The following is a 14,374-nucleotide window of genomic DNA, read 5'->3' as shown; positions in this document are numbered from 1 at the left end:
ACTAATGACATAACTTCCCCAGAATTACGCCACTTCCTGTTTAGCGTGCAGACACAAGACAGAGGAAGAAGCAGGAAGAGGGGAAGGTCCTCTCTCACAACATAGAGATGCTTAACAGCTAATTCACCTGTAATACCTAAAATACTTGAAACTGAGCTTTACATTTCCGACTTCAGGTTTGTTCCGTCAAAAAATTTCTGAATAAGTTCTTCGACGAAACAGCGGTAAGAAATATGGCTAACGTGCTAGCTTGAAATGGCGCTAAGCTAAAGTGTTTTCTGTCAATTTCATTTTCGGAAGCTAACCTGTTTTCTGGAATGCAAAGTATTTCCGCAAATGTTTGTGGATAATAGTTTCTGAATGTTGTTACATGGGTAATGTATTAGATATTTCTTATGCTAGTACAGCAACCTGAAGTTAATCATTTCTTGTCATCTTGTGAGCATTAAGGGCTTTAAAATAAACACTCTGTAATAAGACCAGCAGTTCTTTAATGTTAAAATCAATGTTGTTTGCTTTGGGGTCAATGTTCGACTTTTGCGTGACTCTGAAAAAATCTGAATACATCATGTGATAACTTATGATAACATCACAAGCCTGTTCCATCTTTAATCCCCTCTCCACTACTCTGTTAGCACCACCAAGTATCACTGTGTCGCTAGAGGAGATATTCTGGTTTTGTGTGCTAGGGCTAGGTTTAATAGCTGAAGCCACACACTGCATAACAATAGCTATTCAGTGTGTGGCTGAAGTAGAACTATTTTAGCTCAAAGGCTTATTGTATCAGCATGTTCTCTTCCTTTAGGGATTTTTTTCTGTTTAACTAACAATTAATTCTGTGTTGATGAACAGCCAAATGAACGGAGCAACATTCCCCTCTCCAACGGCTGATATAGCTGAAATTAACCGTATCCACTATGAGCTGGAGTACACCGAGGGAATAAGCCAAAGGATGCGCATCCCAGAGATGCTCAAAGTGGCTCCAACAGCCCACGAGGACCCTAATTTGGGATCGCAGGAGGTCCCTCACAGTGTTATAATGCAAGTCCCAGAGAGAATTGTGGTTGCTGGTTAGTATACTGTATGTTTTCTGTCCTTTATGTCACACTATGTCTGCACATCACTGGTGACTCACCATAATGGTAGTTCCTCACAGTCTTTTGCAGATTATAGAACTCCTTCTATCAGTGCCACAGGACTTTGCTCCTAGATGCCGTTTCACTGCCAAGATCCCATCAACTATTTCACTTTTAACGTAACAATTACAAACCATCTTGCGATGTGATCACACTAGCCGCAATATCTTTGATATCTTAAGACATACCCAGCTCTAGAAATGGTCTCCGTTGACACAGCCATACATGAGGAGTTATGAACATTTAATAAAGAAAGAGAATGAAAAGGGGTGTAAAGTGGGACAGAGGAACTACTACAGCACGTGTCTCTGTGTTTCTCTTCACCACAGAGAACCACATGAACATGAACGTTTTACGTAATGTGACATCAGTACCACTGCTCACATTATTTCCACTGAGTTGCACTACACATGAGCAGTTTGCCCCCTGCATTGAGTAAAGCACAGTTCATGCACACCATTCAGGAAGCACTGGTGTGCTGTGGTCAAAGTTCAGCATTGTTGAACTATGACCAGAGCACAGTGATGTGCATTCACACAAGGAAAACAAAGCTTGACATTCAAAAGCAAAAGAAAGAAAAAATGAGCGCAAAAGCCACTGCAACACAGATTTTAAGCTCAACTTAGCTGTTACTTACTGCTTTTTATGTGAAGGGGCTGACATGCATACAGGTAGCATGGCAGAGGGGATATTTGCTTTTTTCCCACTATAGGTGTGAACTAATTGATTTTAATTCATTCAATTTTGTATTAAAAGCACAGCATACTGTTAAAGTGTTAGAAGTGATAGGTTAGTCTCACAGTACATTTCATTTGTCAGGAGGCAGTGATGACTCCCAGTTCTCCAGACCCAGAGACTTGGACCTCATCCAGTCAACACCACTGGAAATGCTATCACTTAAAACTCCACCCAGAGTCCTCACCCTCAATGAGCGACCCCTGGACTTCATGGAAGACGATCAGCGGGTGGCTCCAGACAGTGAGGAAGTGGTAAGTGATAAATCAGTAATTTTTTTTATTACAGAGAACACTATGTACAATTCACCCATTGTTTAAGATAATGTCCTTAGTGTAACTCATAACCAGAAAATCAGTTGTCAATGCTATTCCTTGTAGTTGCGACCCCAGGGACGTTTACGGAGGGAGCGTTCAGCCAGTGAGAATGCGGCTGTCCGTCAGAACACTCAGCTGATGCGCAACGATTCAGCGTGAGTATGGGTCCATTAACTGGGTACCAGCTATTACGTCTTTGTGCATGTAAAGCATGCAGCATCTTTCTTTTGGTTTCATTCTTGTATTGTAAGCCACTGTGTCAGGAGCTTTTGCTGCTGTCAGTGTTGATGCAGAAACTTTTTGCTACTTTTTAATACATTAACAACATGTTTTTATTGGTAGATTATTTCCAAATTGTGAAGTCTTTAAAGATTAATGATTAGTTTAAATAAATTACAAATTTGAACACTGTTATCCCCTCTACGCAGAAGGACAGGAATAGCTGGGGAAGCACTGACAGGAACTAGTGAAGCAGACTGCTTTTAATGCAAAGCGATTCAAATTTGAAGCTTTAGTAGCTTCATGTATTTGTTTGAAGGCCTGGTGTAAACTACAAGTGCTTGGCAACTTTATTATTTTGACAGAAATTTTTAGGCTTAATATTTGAGAAAAATATTACACAGTTCTCGGACAAAAAAAAAAACACCTTTTCATGCCCTGATCAGTTTCTGCAACACAGCACACTGGTACTGTTAACAAGGTTCCTTGTCTGGCCTGAATGGTGAACTAGAAAATAGTCACTTAATCAAACATAAAATCAGCTCCTTTTGCATTCCTGTTTCTTGCCAGATGTGTTAGAACATAGTGTGGTTGGCAGGTTCAGTCTTTGGCTGCTGCTTTTTGCCTATTCACTTTCACTCTGATATTAGTTTTGCACAGTCAGTGGAGGACAGTTTCCTTTCCTTATTTCTATCCCTTTCCTTCCTCCTTCTCTTGTACTCTCTCTTCTTCCCTTCCCTACTGAATTTGCTGCTCTTAATGGTGGGCACTGAGCAGTGCAACCCCTTCCCCCCCAGCCATTGCTCACCCATGCCCCCCTCTCACCGAGGCTGAAGAACACAACCTCTACAGCGCTAGTGGTGTCTTATCTTTCATCCAGTCCACTACACGTCGGGCCTACCAGCACGTCCTGGAGGTCTTGGATGAGAACCCTCGCAGGTGACCTCCCCATCATCTGGTCTTTTTTTTTTTTTTTTTTTTTTGCTTAAAGGTTTTGGAAAAAAAATTGCCCGAATGGGTATTGGTTTAAAAAGGCCGTAAAAATTGCAACAGCTATTTTCATGATAGATGGCATTAAATGTACTTTCATTTCTGCCCATAAGCACCATTTGTTTTGGATTGGGAGAGGGTCATGTGGTACAGGTTGTGTAGTCTCAAGAATCTTGTGACCAGTTTTAACCTTTAACAGTATTAATAACACATGTATTAATCCCAGAAAATGTAGAAAAGGTTTCTAAGTTCCTTGCTTGTTGAAGAATAAAAAACTGAAGCTCTGAACTGCCACTTCCACCAGTGGTTGAATCAAGTTGTTTGAGTTGCACTTTGACTAGGGTTTGGCGATATGTAAAAACTTTTACATCGTCAGTCCACTAATCAATGATGGGCGATATGTTCGCGCACGCGCAGACTTTTTGATGGGTGGAGCAATATGATCATGCACGGACTGATTTCCGCGTTTACATCATAGAAGTCCAAACATGGACGAACTAATTTCCAAAAAAATTAGGGCTGTCCGAGCAAGCAAAGTACTCAAACACGACTAACTTGCATGAGCATGTACGTGTCCACCATCCGGCTGAGTATGCTAGGCTATCACCAGCTTCTGCAGCTCCATCAACAAGCATTTGGGCACACTCTGAGGAGGGTGCATTTGCTCACAGATGAAAGAGGGTGCTGTTAAAACCGCGCTATTATTTATTTATTCTTTTGTTGACTGCTTCTATTAGCTCCATCATTATTAGCAAACTTACTCATGGGCGAATAGATACATAAATTGCCCTTGTAAAAACGATCGCCAATGGGCTGTCTATCGTCGATAGTCGATATATTCGTCCAATCGCCCAACCCTAACTTTGACTTCTCAAACACCATAAATGTTTGCTTTGTAAGAAAGGGAATAATTCACACTGAGGAATTTGTTTTATCTTCCTTTGAAACTTCAGAGATGGTGTATTAAAGAGAAAGTGAAGTAGTGCTGACAACTTATTTCACCTTCAGGTTCAACACTTCAGTTACTCCAGGGTTAAACGCTGTGCAGAGCATGTGGATTCATTACTGAACTTTCCAAGGAGTTTTGCAAGTGTTTGACCTTTTAATTGTTTAGCTTTTTAAGGAAAGAATAAGGTGAAAATGGATCTTCTAAATATTGCTCACAAATTCATATTTTCTGTATGCTTAAAAAGGTATTTTTAGAACACTTACCCACATTCTTTGTCCCCTTTGAAGACTAAAGTGATATAGTTGTGACTTGTTTTAAGACACTGAAAACAACTTTAGGGAAATAAGACTTTTTAAAAGGACTAGAAAGAATAGAAAATTAGAGAAAGTCTAGGTGCATTAAAGACATCCAAGTTGTGTGCATGGATGCAACATTGTTGGTTTCTCTATATCTCTTTCGCCTTTTCCCAACTCTGTCTTTCCCCACCCCTTAGCAAATCATCACTGCGAGGGGGGTCGGCTTCCAGCTCCCACCCCCTGCATGATTCCAGGTAACTTCATCTGGCACTTCGTTTTGTTCCTCTCTCCTTGTCCTCATCCTTTCCTACCTTGAGTGGTAGGACACAGATATATGGACACAGATATCTATAAAAATTACATTGCCATTGTTAAATTGTTCTGCGTATTTGAATGTGCCGTGTGCTGCTGTGACTTGGTTATTTTGTGATTCTCAAACTAGCCATTTTTTTTTTTTTTAAGGCTTGCACTGTCAACATATGAACCCTCTCTGGATGGGACAGCTGATGACATGACTGTGGTCGATGCAACAACACTTCGACGGCAGGTTAGCTCATGATAAATAAATGAATTCTGTCTTGTGTGGTGCAAGAGGCCAGACTGATAAAACAATTTTTTTTTTTGATTCGGCAACAGCTCATCAAGTTGAACCGGAGACTCCAACATTTGGAGGAAGAGAACAAAGAGCGAACAAAGCGAGAGATGATCCTGTACTCCGTCACCGTCGCTTTCTGGCTCATCAACACTTGGGTGTGGTTGCGACGTTAGAGCCGGCCTGTGTTTCCGCCATCCACATGACAAGAACGTATTATCCTTTATCCTATCAGTTAGCTGCTCACTGCACTTAACCCCTGTGTGAGGAGATGTTAGCACGTGCAAGGCCTGTTGCACATAGGCTCAACATTTTGATTTTGTTTATTTAAACATGTACAGTTTTATTTTTGTACTCTTATTTTGTTCCTTCTATTCCATTTTCTTGTGTTTTGTTTTTATTCTCAAATTCTGCTGCCCATTGCTAAGTTGTTGTAAATATTTGTTCATGTCAATCGGACCTCATCCAGAGGCACAGTATATAGTTCACCCAAAAAAAAAATAAAATAAGGAGCTGTAGTGTGGGGACATACAGCTCCATGGTGGTAATGCTGAATACTAAGAGTAATATGTGACTTGGCTGGTAAATTTAATAAAGTTTAGTAAAACCGTACCAGTCATGTGTGGTCTTGTATTTTTATTGAGACGTTAACATAGTTTTTCCTGTAGAGGAGTTAAATGTCTCCCGAGGAAAAAAGCCTAAAATTTACAAGTGTATTTATTTGGGTGGATTCTCTCAAACAAAATAGATACATTTGCTTTTGAAATGGTCAGAAGTAACCAAAAATTATACATATCTGTTACAAAACAGCTAGCATTGTCTTACCCATTGCACTGTATTAAACCACAAAGGACCACAGTTGTCTGGGAAAAACCCTGAATGAAATAAAATTATATAAAATGTTGCTGTAATGTGAAGAGTAAACGTATAATTCCCCCCGAGAATACTGACCAAATCAGTCCTGAATTTATTCTTTTCACAGTATAACAGCTGACAAGCACACAGACAAAACAGCTATCACAAATATGCTACAGATTGAATTGCAGTTTACTATTTTAATTCATATTTCAAATTTAATGACATCAAGGTATTACTCAAGCTCCTCGATCAGGCAGCGTGGTGGAGAGGAGGTTCGGTTTATTTTTGAGTTTGACGGGTCGGAAGGCGCACCCTCATCCTCTGGATACACCAGCGATGTAGAATTGCCAGAGACAGCCGGTGATTTGTCGCAGCCACTTGTTAGGAACAAAAAGCTCTTAGCTGGAGCGGATGTGGAGATGCTGTCACTCTGAATCCCAGCTGGTGCTTCCCCGTTGCTGTCACCTGATATGACTTCTATTTTTGGTTTAAAGGCCTGCCTACAAGAGAACGCTGCGTTAAAGTCTTCTGTGTCCACATCTTCCAAATCAGGCAACTCATCAATACGCAATGAGCGACTTGCTGGAGGAAGGTGAATGGTTTCCAGCAGCTCTGCATCTTGTAGCTCTGTAATCCGTGGTCCAGGACTATGTACCGGTACATCGTCATCGGCTTCAGGAAGGGGAGGCTGTTTGTTTTTACTCTGCTCTCTCTCTGCTTCATTTCTCTTGGACTGTTTTTCTTGTTTATTTTCTGTCTCTAACATGTGCCCTACAGTACTGCCTTGCTCATCTGCTGGGATCTTTTCCCTTCCTTTCTCTTCTCTTACGGTGTGCGTTATCGGAGAATGGTCCTGGGTATCTTCATCTAACTGCTCTCTCATCAGGAGTTGACCTGCCTCCTTGGTCTCAAGATGTTTACTTGCTGGTTGATTTTCAAGAAGTCCCTGTTTTGACTGTTTCTCTAAGAACTCTTCATGGGCATCCAGGCTGTCCTGCACAAAAGCTTGTATCTTGTCACCTTGTAAAGAAGTTAAAATCTGGGTACCGTTTTCCTCAGTAGTAGTTTCTGGAGTAGAGGAAGCATCGGTTTTCCCTGAAATGAAACAATTATACTGTGTAAACATTCATCCACATTTACTCTCAGTATACAGACGAGGGTAGTAAAAGCTGAAAGCTGATTACCTTTATCCTGTAACTCTCTGAGTCTGCGTCTTTCCTGGGCCTTCTTCCGAATCATTGCCATTCCATCCAAGCTTTCCTGAATTTTCTTCCTCTCTCGTGTATCCCACTGCTCCCTCTCCTGGCGTTCCCCTTCCAGCCCTCCCACTGCCCACGACTCAGCACATGCCCTGTCTTTAGGAAACACAGGGCGATCGTCAAGAAACGTGAGCTGCTTGAGGCGTACAATCATATTTTTTCTGTAGTTTGGGATTTTTTTCACGACCTCATTTCCCATTAGATTCAGTACACGCAGTTCTGGCATGGCCTCAAGCACAGGCAGGATGTCAGGGTCGTGTAACAGGTTGTGAGAGAGGTCTAATACACTAATGTTCAGACACTGACTCAAATGCTCTATGTCACCAACAGTTTCCAGCTTGTTATGGGCAATCTGCAGAGTACTCAGGTCAGGAAGGCAGGAGATGTTCTCTATGATGTGTATGTAGTTGTTGGAGACGTTCAGGATGCAGAGTTTCTTCAGAGGCTCTAGGTTTTCCAGCTTGTATATGAGATTTTGCTGAAGGAACAAGCAGCGCAGATCAGTCTGAGCATCCAGATTCTCAATGCGTTGGAGCCCATTGCTTTCCAGCCAGAGACATTTCAGACCTGTGTACTCCTCTAAGTTCTCAATGGTGGAGAAACCTTTGAAATGCAGATACAGCGCATCATTGTGGCATGGTGTTATGTACAGTTTGTTCTGCTTACAGTGGTCTCTCAGGAATTTCTTGGTCATCCGTGGTCCTGAGTGTTTTTTATTTTTCTCCTGAGGTGAACTTTGCAGCTCTTTTTTCCCAAGGTCTTCTTGAGCTCCACTGCTGTCAGAACTTTCTCGGGCATCCCCACCTTCGACTTCAGTTGCTACCAACACTTGATCTTCCATCCTTTCTTGATTTTCCGAAGTGGATATCGTTAAAATTGATATCAGAAACATACAATACTTCTTAACGATTGGTTTTATAGGCGTTTCTGAATTGTACAGTCGAATAAATAGCAATCAGCAGCCTGCCCCGGTCGTTAATATTAGTTACCGTTTACGCTTGTTTCCATGGTAACGCTCCGTCTTTACGCTCCAGCCTACCGGATATGCTTTGTTGCTCCGTGTCGGACACTTTTAGTGGTTGCACCTTGCTGTTTAGGGACCCAACATGGCGTCAGGGTACTTACTAAATCGTGGTGCTTTGACATTAGGAATTCATTGCCAGCGCGTCTGCAGGGATATTTCACTGTCACAGGTTAGAGAGAAAAAGCGATGGATGAAAGCTTACACGTACCTCATGGCGAAGAAGTTGAAGCTGGAAGGACCTCCACCTCCGACGCCACGGTAACGCCAAAAATCACTAGAGAGCGTCTCAAGGCCATTCGTGTATTTGATATTTCAATGTGTTTATTTTTTCATAGTCCGTTGAGAAGCGTGCATATGGACGGCATTTTAGTGCAATTTTGCAACTGTTTAATGCAGATGTTTTAGCGCTGCGTGTGGCGTTACTGGTTTCATGGCTTTTCCAAATAACACCAGAAGCGTAGCTAGCTGTCGAAGCTTCTTTGCCCAAGGGTAGAAAACCAAGATCCTCCCCGTGATCTCGGTTAATCTTCTAATTTTATCATTGATTTAATATATAAAAATGTCATATTTTAATGACCGTATGCTTTGTCCATGGCCTTCTAAGACTTTCTGTACACGCTTTTAGTGATTTTAGACATGATTTTAGCCACTGTACACTCCTATTTCTGTTTGGTATTTACTTTTTTCTTCTTCTTCAGATCCCAGCAGCCTCACTGGGATTACCATGCAGAGATTCAAGCTTTCACCCATCGCCTGCATGAAAATTTCTCTCTTGAGCTCCTGAAAACAGCCTTCATCAATCCCTGTTACCTGCAGATGGAGCAAGAGAAGAGAAAGGGGTTGGGTGTGGAATCTGAGACTGCCGCTCTTGTTCTAAAAGATAATATGCAGCTGAGTAAAAAGGGGTCTGCGTTCGCTGAAAGCTTCCTGATCGACTGGTGCAGGGCAAGCTTCCCGAGCCTCCCGGCCATCGGGGTGGAGAGTATTGTAGGGCACCTCACCAGTCCAGCAGTCATCACTTACGTAGCCAGAAATCTGGGCATTGAAGACCTAACAATGAGTGCAGAATTCCCTGTTCCAGATGATGTGCTCTGTTCTACTTTCATGGCAGTGATCGGAGCTCTGCAGGAAAGCAGTGGAGCTGAGCGAACTGGATTATTTCTCAGGGTAGGTCGCTTGTGGCACAAAATCATTGGCACATAATAATTTGCTTAGAGGAAGCATAATTTGTCCACATTGCTCAGTTGCCTCTGCTGTGTGTACAGTGGTGGGACATTTTGTTCTTGTAATCCTACCTCCACCTTCTTCCTAGGATTTTCTGGTGACTCAGCTGATAGGAAAGGACCTCTTTGATATGTGGACTGTGGTCAACCCCATGGGACTACTGGTGGAAGAGCTTACAAAGAGGAAAATTCCTCTGCCGGAGCCTCGGCTCATCCGGTCTGCTGGAGCCAGCACAGTGTTGCCACTGTATTTTGTTGGCTTATACAGGTATGTGTTCTGTTGTTCGTGCGTTGTTACTGTTCTAAATTTAAAACGGATGCGATGGGTTAAAATTAATGCTATGAAGAATTTACATTTTTGTCTGCTCACCTCTTTGTTAATTCAGTGACAAGAAGCTACTGGCTCAGGGTCCAGGAGAGACGCTTGCAGCAGCCGAGGAAGAAGCAGCTTGCGTGGCCCTCCGGAAACTTTATGGCTACACTGAGAACCGCAGACCCTTTGACTTTTCTCCACAACAACAACAACAGCAGCCTTTTATTCAGTCAGCCAGCAATTAATTAACATCTCTAAAGCTGCAGCAAAAAACATTTAAAGGGGGCAAGGACGGACAGGAATCTCATTTGAAGACTTAAGGCTTCCCACTGATTGCAGAGTGTGCTGAACTTGACATAACTGGTTCTTGTTGGGTATTTAAAAGTCAGGTCCTTCAGTCAAAGCAGAGCACTATAAGTCTTGATGTTCTAAGAAAAAATGTTGTAAGATCTGGCTCAGACAGAATATTGTTCCAGTAACTGATGACATCTTCAGTAGTGAACTAGACTGGTCAGCTCACCCTAGATTACAACAGAGGTTCTGAAGTCCATTGCACAAAATACTCTTGTAAATAATACAAATACCATTTGGTTTACTTTGTATTATGTAATAATATGTTATTCAGTTGTAATAAAGTGTGTAAAATACACATCCATTCTGACTCTTTTTCACTTATATTTCTCCACACATTTCATCAGGGTATTTGCATATGTTCCTGTGACAAATTCTTCTTAAAATATCTTTAAATATCTAATATTAATTTTCTATCATACATTTTCCTGAAACAAATAATCAACCATTGCGTTTAAGGAATTTTACGTATCTTTTAATACTTGACGTCAGTGGCGTCGTTAGGCCTATTTTAGGGGTGCTGAAGCCTCCCTAAAATATTCTTAAGCCCCCCTAAATAATTTGGTGGGGTTTTTTTTTTTGTTTTTTTTGTTTTTTTTTTAACTTATTCGATTTTTTTTTACAGAACTTGCAGACAAATTCAATATAAAGATGCAGGAATATGAGTTTAAAGAAATAATAATATAAACCTGTCGCTATTCACACAAATATGATCATAACTCGGTTGGTCCCTTTCGCTTTACATTGTTAAGGTAGCGTCAGTGCTTCGTTATCCAATCCCTTCCAGTTGTTCACAGGGGACATCCACATGACTGAAAATCCAGTCCTCGTTTTCACTGCTACTTTACACTCCGCTCGTATACACCTGCAGAAACACTAGCGTGCATGTGGCAAACGGCAAGAAATCATGGATATACGCAAGTTTTTCAAGAAAGTAAGTCTTCATCACTGGCTGGTAGTAACAATTAGTTAGCTCCAGCTAACAGCAGAGAGTCCCATGTAAATAATGAACCAGGTGCTCCCCATTTTGTAAATAAAAACCTGGCTAGCGCACTAAGTTAAATTGTTAGCATAATGTTAATTTCTGTCACTCGTTTTAGCTCTGAAAAATCCAGCTGAGCTCATTCAGGTATGGTTATCATCAGTGGAAATAATAATAATCACTCCATCCCCATTAACCTGTAGGAGTCAGGGCAGAGGAGCACAGAGAGGCAGAGGGGAGAGACGTCTGCTGGAGAGGTGAGTCAAAGGATGGAGTCATTTGTGATGGAGACAGTCTGATTAGAATTTTATGGGACTCAATATGGATATGAAATATGAAACATTTCAGTCACGGTACAACATATAAGACCTGTTTAACTTGAGCTTTTATTTAGGAGAGTCAAGGTTAGAAAGTGGAGAGAGCAAAGAGAGAGATATGTATATAAGTCAAATTAGCCTGACTCACATATTTTTGAGGGTTCTATTTTAATATTACTTCAATTCAAGTAATTTAGTAATATTTTTCAGGGCTTTAAATTGCAACCATTTTAGTCACATGCGTGCTCAAAATATAATGTTTGTAACTTCAAAATATTTGGGAGCAACAAATTACTGTGGAGCGGGAGCAGAAGTCATGATATTAGCAATTTACATTACAATTCAGTATGTTTTAATGTATCTTGAAGGGTGAGGCAGAAGGAGTGGCTGAGGGAGAAAAAGGTCAACAGGCAAGTTCAAGTCAGAGAGAGCAAGGAGAGACAGAGGAGCTGCAGCAAATAGATCGAGAGGCAGAGGAAGATCAAGTTATTACAGAGAGAGGAGAGCAAACAGGCCAAGAGAGGGAAAATGATGAAGCAGCTGCAGCAACTCATTCTACTACAGGGTTTGATTTAGGTGACAAAGACACAGGGCCCAGACAGGTGAAGCTGAAGAGCTATCCAGCTGATACTTTTGGTACACAGAAGCGAGCATTTAACCACAGCTGGTTTGAAAAGCACAACTGGTTAGAATATTCAGTCAACCAGAATGCAGCTTTCTGCTTCCCATGTAGAGTGTTTGGCAAAAACATCAAACATGATAGTTTGGTCAGTAACGGTTGCAAGAACTGGAAGAAAGCTTTAGTCATCTTTGGCAAGCATGAGATGGCACAAACACATAAGGACAGTGTTGTTACATGGAAAAGCTACCAGGGAACTAGCAAACAGGGAAACGTTGCACAGATGATAGCAACTGCAAATGTGAGTGAGATAGTCGAAAGAAGAGAGTATCTCAGACGAATTGTTGCAGTCACCTCTATGTTAGGGAGACAGGGACTCCCTTTTCGTGGCCATGATGAAGGTGAAGACAGCCCAAACAGAGGGAATTTTCTTGCGTGCATGGAGCTTTTGAAGGAGTTTGATCCTTTTCTTCAAAAACATAATCCCCCATCAAATGCACAGTATATCTCACCAACATCCCAGAATGACATGATTGACTGTTGTGCCCAGGAAGTTACTAGTGTCATTGTATCTGAAATGACAAAGTCTAAAGTCTATTCCATCATGGTGGATGAGGCAAGGGATAAAAAGGCAGAGCAGTTAGCTGTTTGTGTCAGGTACGTGTCAGAGGGGGCAGTGAAGGAGCGTTTCCTTGCACTTGCAGAGATAAAATCATTTGATGCCCAGTCCATTGCAAATGAGATTCAGCAGCAGATCCAAAACTATGGTCTTGCAGAGCTTAAGTGTGTAGCACAAACATATGATGGTGCAGCCGTTATGAGTGGCTCCACTGGAGGTGTACAAGCACATTTTAGAAGGCTCCATCCTGAGGCTATCTATGTGCATTGTTATGCTCATCAACTCAACCTGGTTTTGTGCAATACTTGCAAGGCTGTCCCAGAGGCTGTGGAGCTTTTCAGCTTGTTGGAGTGTGTGTATTCTTTCTTCAGCACCTCCCTAGTCAATCATCATAAGTTCATGGAGACTCAGGCAAAGCTTGGATTGACAAAAACTGAGCTTGTGCAACTTTCAAACACTCGCTGGGCATGTCAGTTGCGATCAATCAGTGCAGTTCTTGAGACATTGCCTGCCATTTTGGAGTGCCTATCTGCAATTGGATCCCCCATAGCTGTTGGTCTCAGAGCAAAGCTCTACAAGTTCTCAGCAGTCTATGCACTACTGATGTTTCAGTCGATTCTGTCTGTAACCAAAGGACTCCACAAATTCCTGCAGAAAGAGACTTTAGACCTGGCAGAAGCTTTTATCTGCAAACAAGCTGTGTGTGACACACTTAAGGGCAAACACTCAGATGCATTTGCTACAGAGCTGTATGAGAAAACCAAGGCCCTGTGTAACACCCACAGTATCCCTGAACCAGGTGCCAAGACAAGGCACAAACAGAGGAAAATGGAGGATTTTGTCCTGGAGGCAACTGTGGGTTCACGCACTGAATTGAACAACTCAGACACATTGAAAAGAGAGTTACTTTTCCCTTGTGTGGATCGGATGGTTGGCGAGCTTGATCAAAGATTTTGCAGTGTAGATGCAGGGCTGCTAAAAGGCGTCCAGGCATGCAGTCCTAAATCTGAGAACTTCTTGAGTGAACCACACTTGAATGAACTTGCAAAGCACTACAGACTTGACCTGAAAAAAGAGGAGGTTCTGGTGGCCAGAAACTTTCTTACCCGGAAAACAGAGGCTGGATGTCCACCCAAAAATATGTTGTCTGTGTACAACCTCCTTGATTCAGACATGTTTCCCTCTCTGAAGGCAACCATCCAAGTTGCCCTAACAGTGCCTGTCAGCAGCTGCTCGTGCGAACGGTCCTTTAGTGCACTGCGTCGGCTGCACTCCTGGCTGCGTCAAACAATGGGTCAGAAAAGACTTCACAGTCTTGCAGTCATGTCTATTGAAAAAGACACGCTTCAGCATCTGAGTCACAACAGAGTGATTGACCGATTTGCCACTCTTAAAAACAGACGTCATTCTTTGATGCTTCCACCCACCAAGTAACTGGTGATTGCAGCCAGAAAAATGTACTTTTTTATTTTCAGTTTTTTTCTTGTTATTGATGCAGCAAACACATTTCCTCTGTTTTTTTGTTGTACTGTATTATAAAGCAGACTGAAATAAAACAATAGATCTATTGGTGGC

General features: G+C 41.9%; 4 protein-coding genes across 6 annotated transcripts; 3 read left to right on the top strand and 1 right to left on the bottom strand.

Annotated features, from left to right (window-relative positions):
- The first annotated feature begins 14 nt into the window (after positions 1-14).
- mffa (mitochondrial fission factor a) lies at positions 15-5,846 on the top strand. Of its 3 annotated transcripts, none has more exons than XM_085429559.1 (8): positions 15-176; positions 853-1,070; positions 1,956-2,125; positions 2,252-2,343; positions 3,185-3,346; positions 4,840-4,896; positions 5,105-5,189; positions 5,279-5,846. In XM_085429559.1, the coding sequence occupies exons 2-8, from the start codon at positions 857-859 to the stop codon at positions 5,408-5,410; spliced, it is 912 nt and encodes a 303-aa protein (XP_085285685.1). In that variant the 5' UTR covers positions 15-176; positions 853-856; the 3' UTR covers positions 5,411-5,846. The 3 variants fall into 3 exon arrangements, with proteins under 3 accessions (XP_085285685.1, XP_085285684.1, XP_085285686.1); XM_085429558.1 differs by having other exon boundaries at positions 16-224; XM_085429560.1 differs by lacking the exons at positions 15-176; positions 3,185-3,346 and having other exon boundaries at positions 845-1,070.
- A 332-nt stretch (positions 5,847-6,178) lies between these two features.
- Positions 6,179-8,258, bottom strand: dnaaf1 (dynein axonemal assembly factor 1). The gene is made up of 2 exons (XM_085429555.1): positions 7,277-8,258; positions 6,179-7,187 (listed from the first exon to the last, which is right to left on the bottom strand). The coding sequence occupies exons 1-2, from the start codon at positions 8,241-8,243 to the stop codon at positions 6,325-6,327; spliced, it is 1,830 nt and encodes a 609-aa protein (XP_085285681.1). The 5' UTR covers positions 8,244-8,258; the 3' UTR covers positions 6,179-6,324.
- Positions 8,259-8,457: 199 nt separating this feature from the next.
- Positions 8,458-10,560, top strand: mrpl44 (mitochondrial ribosomal protein L44). Its single transcript, XM_085429557.1, has 4 exons — positions 8,458-8,633; positions 9,074-9,542; positions 9,688-9,866; positions 9,985-10,560. Exons 1-4 carry the CDS (start codon positions 8,458-8,460, stop codon positions 10,154-10,156), a joined length of 996 nt encoding a protein of 331 aa, XP_085285683.1. The 3' UTR covers positions 10,157-10,560.
- A 322-nt stretch (positions 10,561-10,882) lies between these two features.
- Positions 10,883-14,366, top strand: LOC146693716 (zinc finger MYM-type protein 1-like). The gene is made up of 3 exons (XM_085429554.1): positions 10,883-11,196; positions 11,448-11,501; positions 11,930-14,366. Exons 1-3 carry the CDS (start codon positions 11,170-11,172, stop codon positions 14,231-14,233), a joined length of 2,385 nt encoding a protein of 794 aa, XP_085285680.1. The 5' UTR covers positions 10,883-11,169; the 3' UTR covers positions 14,234-14,366.
- Positions 14,367-14,374: the final 8 nt, after the last annotated feature.

The sequence above is a fragment of the Copadichromis virginalis genome, linkage group LG14, assembly GCF_057382275.1.
Source record: "Copadichromis virginalis isolate Kocher_CV1m ecotype Utaka linkage group LG14, C_Virginalis_male_GT1.1, whole genome shotgun sequence".
NCBI classification, from domain to species: Eukaryota; Metazoa; Chordata; class Actinopteri; order Cichliformes; family Cichlidae; genus Copadichromis; species Copadichromis virginalis.
This window is presented reverse-complemented; position numbering and strand designations above follow the sequence as displayed.

Bases quoted from the DNA above. Each gene is read 5' to 3' on its own strand.
- LOC146693716 (XM_085429554.1), top strand. From the start codon at position 11,170: ATGGATATACGCAAGTTTTTCAAGAAA. The intron at 11,197-11,447 runs GTAAGTCTTCAT...ATTAACCTGTAG, and splicing joins TACGCAAGTTTTTCAAGAAA to GAGTCAGGGCAGAGGAGCAC. The intron at 11,502-11,929 runs GTGAGTCAAAGG...TGTATCTTGAAG, and splicing joins GAGAGACGTCTGCTGGAGAG to GGTGAGGCAGAAGGAGTGGC.
- mffa (XM_085429559.1), top strand. From the start codon at position 857: ATGAACGGAGCAACATTCCCCTCTCCAACGGCTGATATAGCTGAAATT. The intron at 1,071-1,955 runs GTTAGTATACTG...TTCATTTGTCAG, and splicing joins AGAGAGAATTGTGGTTGCTG to GAGGCAGTGATGACTCCCAG. The intron at 5,190-5,278 runs GTTAGCTCATGA...ATTCGGCAACAG, and splicing joins CAACAACACTTCGACGGCAG to CTCATCAAGTTGAACCGGAG.
- dnaaf1 (XM_085429555.1), bottom strand. From the start codon at position 8,243: ATGTTTCTGATATCAATTTTAACGATATCCACTTCGGAAAATCAAGAA. The intron at 7,188-7,276 runs GTAATCAGCTTT...GTTTCATTTCAG, and splicing joins CAGAGAGTTACAGGATAAAG to GGAAAACCGATGCTTCCTCT.
- mrpl44 (XM_085429557.1), top strand. From the start codon at position 8,458: ATGGCGTCAGGGTACTTACTAAATCGTGGTGCTTTGACATTAGGAATT. The intron at 8,634-9,073 runs GTAACGCCAAAA...CTTCTTCTTCAG, and splicing joins CCTCCACCTCCGACGCCACG to ATCCCAGCAGCCTCACTGGG. The intron at 9,543-9,687 runs GTAGGTCGCTTG...CCTTCTTCCTAG, and splicing joins GAACTGGATTATTTCTCAGG to GATTTTCTGGTGACTCAGCT.